The sequence below is a fragment of the Micropterus dolomieu genome, linkage group LG16, assembly GCF_021292245.1.
Source record: "Micropterus dolomieu isolate WLL.071019.BEF.003 ecotype Adirondacks linkage group LG16, ASM2129224v1, whole genome shotgun sequence".
Classification (NCBI taxonomy): domain Eukaryota; kingdom Metazoa; phylum Chordata; class Actinopteri; order Centrarchiformes; family Centrarchidae; genus Micropterus; species Micropterus dolomieu.
This window is the reverse complement of record NC_060165.1, coordinates 6,053,162-6,069,854: the sequence shown is the minus strand read 5'-3', so window position 1 is coordinate 6,069,854 and position 16,693 is coordinate 6,053,162. Positions and strand designations below refer to the sequence as shown.

Sequence of the window (16,693 nt, the reverse complement as noted above, 5' to 3'; positions counted from 1 at the left end):
ACTGTTTTTTTGGAACGTTAGCCATAACAGGGACTAAAAGTGAAGACATTTCAGCCTCTGCTGCGTTCATTTTGACCATTCTTTTTCAAATGCGTCTCTTGTGAGTCCCCAAGCTTTTATAGAAGTGCAATACTAAATCGCTGGAGTGCCCCTTTAAATTCTAGGAAAACCAACTGACATGACAATCAACCAATTCAAATACACTGAATAGTACTTCAGAATGAAAAACATGGAAAATAATAAATAATACAGAAATATACACAATCGGTCAACACTAATTTGTGCATTGCTTGTGTTGTTTGCAAACAACTTCCCCCCCCCAGTCTTTCTGGAGCGTTCTTGGCCAGTTTCAACAGGACCACCTGGATGAATTTTAGTTAAACAGATAAAATATAAGAAAGACCGGTACAGGTGTACTATAAAACAACGCTCTAATTGATCAAATCGCAAGACCACTTTCTTTCTTTATCACTCCCTCAGAAATAGCACCACAGACAGTTTAAAATGGTATTCGTGGGATGGTTACAGCTGAACTTAGTCAACATTTTAGGTCCTCAGAATATGTCCTGTTCCTGGATTTACATTTATAGATTCTCTTGCACTTTGACACTTAACATCTTAACCTTAACATCGATCTCTGCACACTCATTTTCTGCCTAGTCTAGAAATAGAAATTTCAAATTATTCCATAGCCAAGTTGAACTCTCTTAGAAAGGTGGGGGTTTTTTTAAAAGGTAGTTTTCAGTTAAGTGCAGTAAGCGACAGCTACATGTACGACGTGTGATGATCAGAGTTCTTTGGTAACTATTTTTAGCGCTGTGTCTAGTCACAACTCTGAGTGGATGTAATGGTTAAATGGTGCATTTTGTTGAGAAAGACAAGCCTGGCATTAGATTTTTAATGGTTTTTTTTGGAGAAAAAAAAAAATTAAATACATCCAATGGATATTTTAATTCAAAATGACATTTAAGAACAAAAAACATACGTGTCTAAGATATCCACCATGTAACATCTATTCTATTTCTCATATCTATTTTAGTGTTACTTGACACTCTGTTCATTGCGTTTGCCTTGACGCATTATGTTTTTATGAGCCCCTTGTTTTATTATCTAACTGATAAATAGCTTTCTACATCGCCTTTGTTTCCTCACCTTTATCACTCTGCACACATTCTAAATGACACGTCAGAGCTTTCCATTTGCTTTCAAAGATACAATTGTTGCTTTCTTGACTTGACTTAAGCTAATGTTTCCCTTTCAGTCTTACCTGTTGCGACTTTTCTCTTTCACACAGCTTCAATATTATTTCTAAAAGTAATTATTTCCTTCTGATCAACCATCGCTAAAATATGTGGTTAAATATTTATCAGCTATTTAAAAAGGCACTTTGCATGTTCAATCCATCTAAGAAGGAAGCCCTCGGGCTCATCAGAATTAAAATCAGGGAATATTACTATAGCGCTGATCTGAACAAAGCAACTAAAAGGGAAGTGACACGTGGCAGTTTGTTGGCATTTGTGATTGGGCAACTCCCCACAGTAACGGATGTCAAGCACAGGGTGAACTGCATTCACATCTTCCCCGGCTACAAGTTGTTCCTCTGGGAGAAAGGCAATAGCAACTGCTAGCAGAGGTCGCACGTCTCGCCACGGTCGGGGTTCAAGGAGGATTCCAGCATGATTTGAATTTTTGCTCATTTGTTTTATATTTTCTGTCCCTTTAATGCTACTTCTTATGGAAACACCTAGACACATTCAATTCAGTCTCCTCCATCACTGAACTGTGAAAAGAGTAATTATACAAGTTCCCTGTATTACTACACTTCTTACAGAATCTGACAAGACTTATGGCAACAATTCCAGCGGCTCTGTGAGGCTGTTCTTACACACAGTCGTGATGTCAGCTTACTAACATCCACACACAATGTTACCATGTTGATGTTAACCAGGTGCTTCACCATCTTAATTAAGCGTGTTAGCATGCCAGCATTTGCTAATTAGCGCTAAACTCAAAGCAGAGCTGAGGCTGATGGGAATGTCATTAGCTTTAGAGGTATTTGGTCATAAACCAAAGTGTTGGACAAACTGAAATCTGACCTGATGATGGCACTAGATGAAGAAAAAAAATAAAATAAAAATCAAAGTTATTACAATTCATCATTTGTGTACTGTCCCAAATGTCATGGCAATCCTCCAGTAGTTGTTGAGATTGAGACCAAAGTGGTGGACATGTTTAAAAATGTGTTGACAAGCTTAGAAATAAAATGAAAGATTTTTTAAGCTTTTAAATGGGTGCCGTCATTGACAGTGGGAGTAATTCCTAAATACAAAGCAGAGAGTGAGCCAAAACCCTTGAAATCATGCTGGAACTTTCCTTTAAAACAGTATGGGCGAGAACAGGTGAGGGGCACCTGTCCTAACTCACTAATCTACAGTGTATAGAGCTTGTGACTACAGTGTATAGAACTTGTCTTCAGTATTAGAAATTCTGTTTGCATCAGAGCTAATTCAGCCACCAGTGTAGAAACTATCGCTGTGAAGATGTCGGAAGCAGTGATTTGTATTCCATCCTCATTCACTTTTAGGTGGTAAAAAAAAAAATCCTTTCCAGAAGCAGTATGCCGCTGAACATGCAGATATGCTGATTTAGTGTCCTAGTTATTGAGCTGGTCTGAGAGCTATGGCTAAAGACGGCACATGTATACGATATAAACAACCGAGGTAATGCGGTAACACTCCTTAATATTCCGAGCTCTTGCCGTTCTTTCGCCGGCTGAGCAAACCTAAATAACTTGTGGTAAGGGTTACATTTATACTGAGAGGCTGACAGCGCAGCCTTCAGCACCAGCGGGGCTCCACGACCCGACCCTGTGTCCGTAAAACGTCTTTTTTTTTCTCGACAACAACGTTTCAGGCCTTCCCTGCCTTCATGTATGTGGGGATGGTGCCTCGCTGAGTCAGACCCTCAAAGCGTTTGTATGTGTAGTTGAGGAACACCCAGTCCTTCGACTTGAAGTCTGGCTCCGTTGCACTGGCTGTTAATAAACACACAACAAAAAGGAGGTGTTATTTTAATTGCCACTAGAGGGCGGTACAGACCACACAATGAAAATGAGAAGCTTTAAAGCCATGATAATATTAAGACAGTAAGTTCCCTTTTGTCTGAATCCAACCAGACTAATGTTCCTAAAAAGGGATTTTATTCTACAGTGGGCGACTTAGAAAACTTTAATGTCCTCAGAGAGGCAATTTGGGGTACGGCACAAAAAACATAACACAACACAAGAAAAGAAACATTGATAAACAGAAGGAACAATAACCTAAGATCTTCTAGCCATCATGATAAAATGATAAAGGAATGTGTCTTCCTAGAAAGTGCCTGTCAATAAGACAAACCTGGCTGAAGGATGTCTGATTCAGGGAAGTCGTCAAAGTTTGAGGTGTCGTCGATACTCTTGATTTCAATGGAGATGGCTGCTGGCCGCTCCCTGAGGAGGAATGAAGAACACAGAAAAAAATAAGTATGGCATCTTCAACATGGGCGTCTTTCCATTAAAGCTAAAGAATGGCATATTCCTGAAAGTGCTTTGTGCATAAGAATACCTTTCATGCCAGAACAGCCCTTTTCAGACAACATCTATGTCTTAAAGTAATGTCTCTTTGTCATTCAGACAAGACGCATCTGTGACATAAATGTTTAAAAGTAAACATATCTTACCGTTGACATTAATCTGACGGCACTTGGGTCGCTTTGACGTGTTTATGGAAATGTTACAGATCTGACTTTGTCATCGTGACTTTTATGTAAAAGTGAGACCAACCGTCGACCCTTTGCTAAGATACACCCTGAAAATGCAGCTGGCCAATCACAGTGCAGTATAGGCCTCGCTCTAACTGCGGTCCGACACTTTCATGGCTGCGCTTCATTGACTCGTATGCAAAATACATCGTTTTCTAGCCTTTTTTTTAGCTGCATTTTTCCAAGATATGGTCAAACGCTGTTCCTGGGGCCCTTGTAATAATTACAGTCACTACCCAGAGAGGTTGAAAGAAGTATGATTTATTCACACTTTCCAAAACCTAAAACAAATCTAGAAAATTGTAGGCTGTGGATTGTTCTTAATTTATTGTTAGTTAGCTAACGCTCATTAAAAAGCAAAAAGAGACCCGCAGAGCTGTACAGGAACACTGTTGATCCTCAATATCGCTGTCCTCTTTCTCAATAGTGAGGCAATGTGGTGGCTCACTTTTACACTGTGATCGTTAGGCTTTAGCTTCTGTCTTTATTTTTTTCATGTCACTTTGACAGCCTGAACAAAACCTTCAAAAGCACAATGCTACTGCAAAACTGTCTGCTTCTTTCTGAGATCGCTTTTTCCAAAAATTAGACAATATTTCTCCGGTGAGTGCAGTGATAGACAGTGGCAGCACTGTGATAAAAGTCTGACAGGTCCGCCAGTTTGTCGAAGGAGGGCGTGGCTAGCGAAGGGTATGAAATGTGCTGCATGTCTGAAACGGGCTTGGTTTTCATGTACCTGATGTGCTCCCAGTCCACCGACTCAAAAAACTGATGACTCTTGATCTCCTCCACACTCACAGCTCCAATCCTGTTCTCAGCATCAGTGCAATACCTGAAAACACACAAACAGCAGGCCACTAATTTAACTGTCCAATAAACCTTTGTATACACATTATTTGGACAATTATTCTCTTTCCACTCCCACGTTTGGCGTGCGGGCTTCATGAGAGTTTATAAAAGAGAAAACTGAAATAAAAAGGGATCTTAACACACCTTAATATTAAGTCTTTGGCCCTCTCAGAGATGGGAACTTCAGGTGGGAAGACGAGGGTTTCCTTCCAATTCATCACCTTTCTGTATGTCTCCTGCGGCGTCTCGGAGCAGAAGGGTGGATAACCTGAACACAGGCAATGACTTGTGATAGCAGCAGGTTCATTCATATTTCAATCTGCCATGCAACATAGATTTAATCAAAACAATATCAGGTGCCCTACTTGTTCTATTCTTGTGTACTGTGGTCTCCATTTTCTTACATGCAGACAAATGCATGCTTACCGATGAGCATTTCATACATGATGACGCCCAGAGACCACCAATCGCACAGCTTGTTGTATCCCGTCTGCATGAAGACCTCTGGAGCGATGTAGTCTGGCGTTCCAACAGTAGAATAAGCCTGAGAGTCACACAGAGAGATTTAAGGTCAAGGCTCCGGGTAGGAATATATTAACAAATAATCAATTCAATTAGTAAATGTAAACTAGAATCCCATCTCTTTATTACTTATACTTTTTATTTTCTATCATTATTATTTACTGCTGATTATTCTTATTATATAATTATATTGTTTTATTTTATTTGTTAACATTTTACTTTAATATATCATATTATATTTCAGATTTTTTTTGTTGCTTGTATTATCTATTATTGCATTTTTGGTTGTTTTGATGTGCATTAGTCTCTAAAATCCATATATTAAATCCTATGCATCACATGTAAAGGACTTTAAATTGCATCTGCTTTGTCTGAAAGGTGCCATGTAAAATACATTTTGATTGACTGAGTAAAACTGACCAGTCAAACATGTTCCATTCATGCTGATAATTGACATAAAGTTCCATGAGCCAGGATGTAGCGACTGCTGTGTCAATTTTTGCAGAAGCCAGGAAGTTACTTTGTGATTTTTCTTTTCTTCTTCTGCATGCCGCAGAATGGATTATTCTCTGTTTCTTACTAATGGGCTTTCTATAAACTTACAAGCTGTCTCCGGTTCTTCTTCCAGGTTTCCGCTTTCCTCTTGGAGTTCATATTTTGAAAGGCTACGAGATGCAGGAAAGGAAAGAGAGGAAAAGCGAGTGATTACTTCAATAGTTACAGTATATGTTGCTGACCAAAGCAGTGTTTCTGAAAATTTCTGTTGGTGGAAGTTACCACTTATATATATTGCACCTTAATTTAAATCTGTAAAGTTTGGATCCTTTTCACTTAAATATTAGATTTTGAACTCACAGAAGTCACTTGGCGGGTTGTGCGTCAGGTTCCTATAAAATTCTGTGCGATGAGCCTTCTTCAGACCCGTACACAAGCCAAAATCTGACAGTTTCACATGTCCCTGTGAGCAAATACACATTTGATAGTTATATGCAGAAAGCCACCAATGCACACCATACACACACCCCCCCCCCCCCCCCCCCCCCCCCCCCCCCCACACACACACACACACACACACTCTTTCTTTACTGGCAGGAAGCTTCAGGGTGTCTGTCCGTGAGTCTCACCCTGGAGTCCAGCAGCAGGTTGTCTGGTTTGATGTCTCTGTGGATGAAGCCCAGCTGGTGGATGGAGTCGATGGCCAGAACTGTCTCTGCGATGTAGAACTGTGTGGCCTCTTCAGACAGAGTGTCTTTCTTCATCAGCAGGGTCATCATGTCGCCTGGCAGCAAGAGCAGACGTCAGAACTTTTTAAAATGTTAATACACCACATTTTCGTACAAAAACCTCTCTGTACAACACTGATTTCTGTCACAGCGTAGTGATCCATCCTGTATCCAGTTCTATAGGTCAGCTGTTTTAAACGTTCATGAAAAAAACAAAACACTGGAAGTTTTAAAAAGCAATCCACATGGAAGAGTGAACATACTAACAACAGACGACCTCAAACACTAGGGTCAAACAAAGGTAGTGCTTAGTCTAGGACTTTTATCAGTCTTAAGTTATTAGTGCAAACCTCCAGGCAGGAACTCCATGATGAGGTAGAGGTTCCTCTTGTCCTGGAAGCTGTAGAACATCTTGACCACCCAGGCGCCGTCCGCCTCCACCAGAATATCCCTCTCTGCCCGGATATGAGCAACCTGCAGGGAGACAGTAGACAACCTCACGTACAATACAAGAGCATGAATACAGCAGCAGCATCTTTAACAGTATGTCATAATATCCTTAAGACCTGTGGCGCTGACAGATATTTTACCTGTTCCTTCTCCAGCATGTCTGCTTTTCTTAAAATCTTCATGGCATAAATGTGCCCTGTGTCCTTTTTCTGCACCAAACGGACCTGAAAGAGACAACATCACAGTTCATTCAATTCATTAAGAATGTCAATAAAAATGAAGACAGCCAATGTGTGGATGTACAGCACTGTTCACACAAACAACACACCAATGGTAAGGTACAAAAAATGGGTTGCAACATTTCAGTGAAAACATACAAGAACTTCAACTTTTTCCACGTCTTTCTTTTAGGTTACCTCGCCAAAAGCACCTCGTCCAATAACTTTAAGGGACTCGAAGTCATCCAAGCCAAGTCGTGTCCTCTTCAGTCGCAAAAACTCAGTCTCCTTACGGGCATGCTGCGAGCGGCGCATTACTTTCTGCAAAACACAGACAGCCAGACAGACAGTGAGTCATCCAGGTTAAAATAAAACTAGAAGAGTGCACTCAGTAGAGTGCAGACCTCTGCCAGGCTTAGTGAATAAAAACCAATGTCTTTCTTGCTTTTTGATTGTCATTTCACATCACTTGGTCTCTACTGACCACTTATATTGTGCAGAGACGGCGTGTCATTTTACGTGCGGATGTCAAAGAGAAAACAAAAAGTCAGGTGACTTAGAAGACAAAGGGATGAGGTCAGGGTGGATGGATAGGTAACTAACGTCCTTACCTACAGGCCTCTTAAGAGGAAGGAGGACTCAGCAGCCAATGGTGGTATAAAACAGAACAGTCAATGAAATAGGTGTTTTTAAAATTGTAAAATTGTGAATCACTGCAACCATGAGAGGTCCTTGAGCATACGGCCATAAATGTGCACAAAACATATTAGGCCGATGGGTCCAGTAGTATGCGAGATTAGTTGCGAGAAAACAAAAAGTACTGTACCTCCTCATCTGGCAAACCCTCTTCATCCATGGCCTTCTCCAGCTTCTTCTGCCTACGAATTAAGGAAAGAAAAACATAGTGAAAATATTGAGCTTAGAAAAAAAAAAAAAAGGTCAGGAAACGTACAAGGAGGGAACGTGTCTGATCTTGAAATTGGATCCCCTGACAGTTTATGCAGGGATGTCAGTGTCAACAGTGACTCGGCTGGGTTTTTTTTTAAATTTATTTATTTATTTATTTTTTTTTACAAGAGGCACTAAACCCTGTTACCTGGAATAAAGACCAGCTCTAATGTGGTAATGTGAGAAAACAAGAGGTGGATTATGAGATGCCCTTCGATGTGCTCACACCTGAGACAAAACACCTCTTTTTCCAGCAGCGGATGGAGTGAAACTTGATGCTTTAAACAACAGCTACATTAAAATGCAGGAAGTAACTGAGGTAGCTTGCTGCACTATGGTGAAGGTCTTCACCCCCTTGTACTGTATGAGGTAATATTATAAGTACAATGACCAGGAAGTAAAAGTCTGAAACAGACACAGACAACATGGCCTGGAATATTACTGACCAAGAGTAACAGATGCAGTTGGACAGGTGTGTTTCTATACATTTGTGTGTGTGTGTGTGGGGGGGGGGGGGGGGGTCACGTCATCAGGTACTGTGGGCTATAAAACTGTTTGGGTAGTTTTACCTCATCTCACGCTCCTCATGCTGGGTGAGCAGAGTGCTGTAGAAGTTTTCCAGTGTCAGCTTGGCCACAGTCACCCTCTCTCGGGTGTGGTTGCTCATGGGAAGGGCAGCTGCAGTCCCTCCCGTCATGGCCATACTATCCTGTAAGATTATAGGAAAAGACAACTTCAGGTTGTGCACGTCTGTCACTGCTTCTACTGGTGCAGTACGGCTGTTTACCAACTAGTCATGAGAATAGTGATAAACATTGCAGTGCCGCTTTCTAATGTGATCGCTCATTCATCCTGTAATTGTCACTTTTGGTAACAGTGGCAAACGTTTCACAGACTTAAATGCGTGTGTGTGGGGGTCACGCAATGCCCTCCATGAAGGCTCTCCAACATACCAGGCCTAGTGTGCGTCAAGACCCAAAAACGCTGGATCCTACACTTCCCATGATGCCACTTGATCGTAGGACTGGACGATTAATTGAAAAAATAAAACTCAGAAATTCAGAGCCTCTAACTGACATAATTTTGCCATTTCAGTTATTCCATTTTATTAATCCTGTTAATATTTTCCCCACTGTGTGCATTCATGTACTTTCCTCTTAAAGACATACTACCTATGTGGTCATGTGACTTCACCCCATGAAAATCATTAGTTGCGCAATGATATTGTTGATCGTGTGAAATTTTGTTAACAGTTTTCCGCCTTTTGCTTTCTGTCAACATCAAGTTATCAATTAACATTTAGATAATCAATTTTTGACATTTGTGAATTGAAAACTATATCTCACCTTTAACAGTTGAGCATAGTTACAGTACAAACCTTGTCAGTGAACTATGGGGGCAAACAAAAATAAAATCCTTCATTAATGGTAATCAAGGTAAATGGTTAAATAATGGTGATTTTGATATTAGGTCATATCGTCCAGCCCTACTTGATTGCGTATTTAATTAGACCCTCCATTTCTGGCAAATAACCATGTCTGATCATCAGGGTTATTTTTGTCCTCCAGAAACACTGCAAACTATAAACAATTGTTGTTAGAGGCTGAGTCGTAGTCTGTATAACAGCCGGACCAATAAATCGTTGTGCCGCTGTTATCTATTATATGAGCTAATTGCAGATGAATCGATATCAGTGTTTATAACAACCGATAAATCACAATTTAAAAAAGAGATGGAAGACGGATCCTTTGATCATGTTACAAGTGTTGTCGTTGCATAGTGTGTCCACCAGAGGGCACTCAACTGCAACTCCCCAGCAGGGCGCAAATCCACAGCAATTAGCTGACATAATCAGAAATACTTTTGCTCAAAGTACTATTTACAAAACTAAAAAAGTTTAGTTTTAAACTGCATAATGTGACTTATCTTGGTGAGGTCTCATAACTACACATAAAAAATGTTAGGGAAAATCTTCATTTATGTTATGTGTTTCTGAAAAGAAGGAGAAAAAAAAAAAAGAATATTGGCTGATATATCAGAACATCATAGGTCTGTGTGATATGATGATATATATCATTTAACAATAGAAAAAACATCTTTCGTTCACAATTATGCTCTATCGTTTATTTCGTTGTGTCGCAACACACTTAACCATAATATTTCCGGGAGATGATGCCGCTTTGCACCGCGGTGAAGTTAGTTTCAAGTTAGAGATTGGAGATCAAACTTAAAACTAACTTCATCGTAATAAGTTCCTCCACACTTGCCGGTGTTGCAGGGAAGAAATTTGAATTCAGAATAAATAAACATGGAGAAGAGTGAAGTTACTCAGAACTGGGTAATAGTGGAGGAGTCAGACCATGCAAGCAACAAAGACGAGCTCATACCTCAGAGGGCAGTCTGTTGTATGGACGAGCAACACAACACTATTCCAGCAGTTCCAGCCATGATTTGTGTGTTAGGTAACGTTAAATGACTTGTCCACGGACATTCAGCTTACTTCTTTTTACTAAAGAATTACATCTTAATAAAAGGTTTTATGGAATGACACTTTCGCTATTGCTTTTCTTTTGAGAGTGGCTGTAGCTAAGCTTTTAATGTAAATCATTACCAGTAATGCAAAATGCCTTCTATCTAAAGAAATCAAAGGGCAACTTAGTAAATGACTCCCAGACAGCAGTGAGCAGCAGTGCTCCATTAGAAGAAGCAGGAGTCACCAACACTGACTGAGCTGCCTCAACCCCACATACACACTATGAAGACATGTTGGGCAGAGTAATGCATATTTCTGGGTAGTTAGTTTCTTTCAAGTGATATCCATTGCTAGTGCTATCCATGCTATACATTTCAGTGAGTGCAACTGTGGAACAGATCCCTTGGCTACAGACTCACAGGAGTCTGGAGTAACTCAAGTCATATCCCTGGTACAAAAATATTCTTGTGACCCTGGAACAGGGGCATGGAATCATGTGCTGGATGGCTCACGGTCTGCAGGGTTTCATTCCTTCCAGGAACTAATCCGTGAAATCTGTACAGATCTTTCTCACTATGCATTCCTTTGCATTTTTACACAGTCTCCGACCATATCCAACTGACAAAGACGGATTCCAAACAAAGTGAAAACAAAGATGAAGGACAGAAAGACATCATGGGAAATTACTTGACATGACTGATGGGCCTCCTCCATCATAAATTTACAACACATCATGTATGAACAGCACTTTAGTCGTTATTCATGCTCTCTTTAATGAAATGATTGTTCAGTCCCACGCAATTTGGGAACTATATTCTCTACAAGGACACATACTGACATGTTGGATTTGATGCGTAGCCCTAGTGTGGGTGGAATGAAAACCGCAGAGAGTAGAAGAAAAACACACATACAAGTGAGGTGGAAACCACAACTAGTGGTTGGCTGTCTGAATAAAACCGAAACTGCAAGGGAAAAAAAGTTAAACACTAAGATTAATAGAATATTAACATTTGGAGAAGTTGAAGATATTATGTAATAAGGAAAAGAGTGGATGTATACATCATCAAAACATTTCAGCAGTACACCATCAGAATATTATGAATGGGCGATTAGCTCACAAAGAGATAAAACAGCCCTGCAGCACAGTGATAGGACCCATGTTTCGTCTAGTCACTGGTCCTTTTTCCGTCCCGGCCCCAAAAATCCCACAAACAACAAAACACTTCCTGACTTCTGAGAAAAATCACTGAATCCCTGCTGCAAAGTGCTCAGTTTAGTGTTGGTGGGAAACTGGGAAACTGACAAATAAGGGTGTTATGAGGTCTGTACATATTTGCCTGAGCAACAACCCTCCCAGGAAGATCAACTTAAAAGGGAAAGACCGCAGATGATCCCCAATAAAAAGACAACCTTGTCCAAACACAAAGCAGCAAAAGCAGACTAATTACAAGATGTCTGCAAAGATTCTCAGTGAGATTGTGATCTAAGGCATCTCCAATATACTTTTCAAGTGAATCGTAGAGATCGCAGTATTTAATGTCCTCTTACTTCTGTTTCCAAACTTCACATAGCCTCAGTGACTAGCGGAGTCCAATGTGGACCTGATCTATATGAAAAGTGCAATGAGATCCACTGATTGGCCAAAAAGGTTCTGTGATCTCTGGACAGTGCCCACTCCTGGCTCTATAGATAACAAATCACTTTTGCGCCACATTTCACTGAGATATGTGCCGCAAGTGAGAGTATTTCTACAGCTGTGCGAATCTCATTGTGTAAATTCACATACTGATCTGCCCATTTTAGCACATTCGCATTATAGTATACCGCAGCAGAAATGCGAGCGTAGGAGTTTCTTCATTTGTTAGAATTTGTGCACGTGCAATGGAGAATTTGAGACGCTGTAACTGCTGTATTTGTAGGAGAGAGAAAAGAGGTGTGCAGCTCACAAAGTATTTTTATCTGTGACTTGAAATTTACTGATATGTGCGTACTTTCTACAGCTACAAAGATTTCTGCTGCTGCCTCAATACAATGGAAGTGAAAGAAATTTTGTTTTATGTGCTCAAAGTACCTGAAAACTTAAGTTCCAACAAGTCAAAGGCAATATGTTCCTCAAGAAAACAATGTCCACTCACTAATACTCAACAGTCCTCGCAGACTTTTTTTAAACCACAAGTATTTTCCAATAAAAACTCCTGACAGCTGAAGTCTGCGGATTATCCTGAGTTTATGTGCATGAGTTGATACTACGTAGCACAGCAACCAACAACTGCATAAGAAGAGAGCAAGAATCCTGCTGTCACACTGTAATTCATTATCCGACCTGGCTGAGAGTTAGACTCTTAATGTGTTGGGAAACGATCTATTCATTAAGTTGAAAGGTGAAATCAAATAAAATCCTGAGTGTAACTTCTTTTTAACCCTAGATGTTGGATTTCTCAGTTTGGTGTAAAACGACTGAGTTTATGTGTGAGTATCGAAACACACACACACACACACACTTAAACACAGACACACTTAAACACAGACACACTCCACCCTTTAAGTACTGTAAGTGACTGGACAGGAAGCCCTTTCCCTCCTGAAAGAAAGGGCACAGTCATGAAGCCAGAGAGTAAAGCAGCATGCACGAGCGCACACACACACACACACACACACACACACACACAAACTAAATAAATGAAAGACTATATCAAAAGCATACCACGTTTTGTTGAAAAGGCAGTATAGTGTTCTAATAATGGGAATTTCATGGTGTGTATAAATGATTCAATAATATTCCTAACATTATGCTGTATCATCTAAAATATTCGTTATTCTTATTCATAGTTATACAGAGTTTGTTCCTCCAGTGGTAATATAGATACTTCAGAATATGCTTCAAAATTGGAAAGAAATGCAATTTCAAATATATGTGTTCTGTCATTGTATTTCAAATTAAATGTTATGTTTAATATGTAAAGTTATGGTCGTGCTTTTTAATCTAGTGTGCTGCTGAATGAATGTACTCTGCAGAGGTGTGTTACTGCATGCACACTTTAATGTCTTGTCTGGCTAATACTTCCCAACTCGCCTCAATTTAAACTTTTGGTGCTACCGTGTGAAACCTGTACTATCTGCCACCCCGGGTCCGCAACTTCTGCCTGACACATGATGGCTGATACTAAGTTAGATAAAATTCTGTGTTGAGATACCAATAATTTTTAATATTATGAGGCTTCCTCATACCAATATTGGGTCTGTTTGTTGCCGTGTTGTGTTAAGTTAGCTAGCTATTTGTCTGCTCTGTTCTCTTTGCGTCTCTGTCTGTCTGTCAGCAGCATACAAATAAAGAGCATTCTGTGGGAAATATTTTTTCACCTACCTCCGTGTCCTGCTCCAGAGTCAATTATTGGCTCGTCGCCAGCTCACGACCCAGATGAAAAAAATATATAATGTGTTTTTTCCTGCCTAATATTTAGGCAGCCGAAGCCTTGAGGCTCCAGATATTGGCGACCGTTTAGAGGAACTTATCAGGCTGCACAGTAAACATCGCCGATATCAACGCCAAATCATAACAAAAGTCCTCTGACGTTGACAGCAATCTAATCTGAAATAATTTGAAAATATTTTAATGTCTTCATGTGATATCCCTGACCTCGAGATGCATCGTTTCCCTCCTTCTTTATCGCTATAAAATACGAAATTAGCAGCGTTGCTTCCTGGGACCGTCGGGCTCATCACAGGCTCCGGCCACGCTACGTCGTAACGTGAATGACGTTAGCAAGAACCAATCACCGATAAAGAAGAGGACCAATTGTGTCCACTGGCCAATCATATATGGAACACATAGGAGAATGACGTGTGTATCAGCCAATGAGAAGATCTAAATCGCTCCGCAAGGGCTGCGTTCCAGGACGCAGGTTCATCTGGCTAGCAAGCATTTGCAGCTATATAAGAGTAACTGCAGTAGTTGGAATTATTGTTACATAATTATGTCAGTTGTGCTGAAAATACTAATATTATTGTGATGCTTTTTGAGAATCAAATTACAAAAAACAACACTGTAAAATAATTCACTCCCTCACACATAAATAGCAAATGGCATATGATCTACAAGAGGGTATTTAAGGTCAATGAAATGTCACGTTAGGGTCAAAACAAATTGCGGGTTTCTACTTCTATAGATTACAAATAGACAAAACGTATGAACGATTTATATTAAAATACCACTACTATAAAAACATGAAAGCAAAACTGTAATCTATGGAATACCCATGGACTTTTTGAATGACTATAGGCCTGTAACAATGTAGGAGATAAGACACCATAAAGTGTGATAAGATAGAAGTGAAATCATGAAGTGCCACAGACAGTAGGACAGTATATTATATAGCTAGAACAGCTACATTATAGAAATATTAAAGAGATATTTCTATTAAGGAAATATCGGAGACCTTTGGTGTAACTGCCAAGATGACTGCAGCTTGTTTGGCCTAAATGATGTGAAACGCGTTCATTGTTTTCCCATTTCGACATTACAATCAAGAAATTCCAAAGGAAACTGACTTGTTTCCTCCCATCTTCTCAGCAAGAGAAGTATTCTCCGTATCTGGAATCTTTCATTTCCTTGTTCACTTCTGTCTATATGCCAAAGGTCTGTAGGACAAAGAACAGGTGTATGCAGTAAACAGTTTTTAACACTATCAAACATTTGTTGAGCAAAACACAGAGAAAAGCGGTTCAGGCTGGTAGAAGTTTCTCTGCCATAAATCTCCATATTTGGACAGGTTGAGTGCTTTCACTGTTAGAGCCATGATGTCAACATAAACTGGGGTGGGTGTACCCTGTTAACACATCTGGGTGTGGTGTCCAGCAGACAAGGCTGTTTTTGTATTTCTCACATCAACGGGGCCCGCTGAGCTGTGACACAGCACCTAATTTTAGATTTGGGCTATAAACTCTCTGGCCTGCAGCCCAAGCTTCACAAAGTTCAGTCTGAAACGGACCACTGAGCCACATTTTATATGAAATCAACTACAGTTATGAAAAATTTTCTTCAACCTTTGAGCGATGGTTCCTATTCAGCCTGTTTATGAGATTGTAAGAAGAGGCAGAGAGGCTGTTTAATTGGATTAAAAATACATCACATCAAATAAACACATCATTGGTGAGGCATTATGATGTATTTTCATATTCTATAAATCATCTTGTGACCATCCAGGTCTTCTCAGGCTGCTTGAGCTTTGGACAGTAGTTACATACATACATCTTCCTATCTTTAGAAAAAAGGGTTATGAGGGCTTCTGATGTCATAAAACATTCATTTGGTTAGTTTGTGTAATTTAAGTGCCAGCTTTTCCCAAAAAGAACAAAGTACACAACAAAAACCCATCCTAATACGTCTTCGGCCTTTCTTGCCACCTAGAATTTTCAGATTTCTCAGGCTGAATCTTGATTTCCCAATCTCTCAGTCATCAGCAGCTCTTGTTCCCCATTGAATCCTCTGCAGTTTGTCATTTTTTCCCGAAATGCTATTTTTATCTGGCTTATGAAATCCTCTCAGACATCATGACATATACCAGAACCAATGCTTAGTTCCTAGAAGTATTTGTGACATTTTGAGGCGGTGATGACCAAGCAGCACCGGCATGTTACATTTCAGCACTGGGTTGCACCGAATATGTGTAAGCTCTCTGTGAAGTCGACTCTATGGCCTAATAAATTATTTCTCTACTGGATTACTGTGTTGCAAAATGATGCTGTGGGGCAGAAAAACTGCAGTTTTATCATTACTGAGTATAGTCCTGTGACATTTCATGAATTACACCTAGCCTGGGGCATGTGTAACTATTTCGTTTTTACATAGAGTTATGTTGTAACTTCTCTCCATGGTGCCATCGCTTTTATTTTAGTAATGTATACAACTTTTGACTTAGTAATAATTTACATTACAACTATAGGCTTTGTTTGACCTTACACACAGCTGGTGCAATAGGCTGCAGGTGATCAAGTGATGGCTCCTGTCAAAAATGACAATAGCAGCTCCAGTACTCGATTACCAATAAACAATGAATGAGAATCACAGGTCACATGTTTGGTCATTCCCTGAAAAGCAGAAGTGTGGTCATATTGAAAATGAGATATTTCCAATAGCGCATCATTCACCACATCATTTTGTAGTTATTTTGTGCCACATCATGATTTATCATCATTTGTATGACTCCTTTATG

At 39.9% G+C, this 16,693-nt stretch overlaps 1 protein-coding gene across 2 annotated transcripts; it reads right to left on the bottom strand.

The window, feature by feature from the left end:
• Positions 1 to 2,165: 2,165 nt before the first annotated feature.
• LOC123985177 (serine/threonine-protein kinase 38-like) lies at positions 2,166 to 14,220 on the bottom strand. 2 transcript variants are annotated; one of them, XM_046072597.1, is made up of 14 exons: positions 13,846 to 14,220; positions 8,578 to 8,717; positions 7,887 to 7,938; positions 7,259 to 7,381; positions 6,983 to 7,066; positions 6,743 to 6,866; positions 6,294 to 6,448; positions 6,025 to 6,127; positions 5,773 to 5,834; positions 5,074 to 5,191; positions 4,792 to 4,915; positions 4,535 to 4,630; positions 3,396 to 3,487; positions 2,166 to 3,034 (listed from the first exon to the last, which is right to left on the bottom strand). In XM_046072597.1, the coding sequence occupies exons 2-14, from the start codon at positions 8,709 to 8,711 to the stop codon at positions 2,910 to 2,912; spliced, it is 1,392 nt and encodes a 463-aa protein (XP_045928553.1). In that variant the 5' UTR covers positions 8,712 to 8,717; positions 13,846 to 14,220; the 3' UTR covers positions 2,166 to 2,909. The 2 variants fall into 2 exon arrangements, with proteins under 2 accessions (XP_045928553.1, XP_045928552.1); XM_046072596.1 differs by having other exon boundaries at positions 14,119 to 14,213.
• Between the last annotated feature and the right edge of the window lie 2,473 nt (positions 14,221 to 16,693).

What these genes read in the sequence shown, in the direction of transcription:
- LOC123985177 (XM_046072596.1), bottom strand. An exon ending in ACCTGCTGCTGGACTCCAGG is followed by an intron (nt 6,128 to 6,293) that starts GTGAGACTCACG and finishes ATTTGCTCACAG; the next exon opens with GGACATGTGAAACTGTCAGA. An exon ending in GCCAAAGACTTAATATTAAG is followed by an intron (nt 4,631 to 4,791) that starts GTGTGTTAAGAT and finishes GTGTGTTTTCAG; the next exon opens with GTATTGCACTGATGCTGAGA.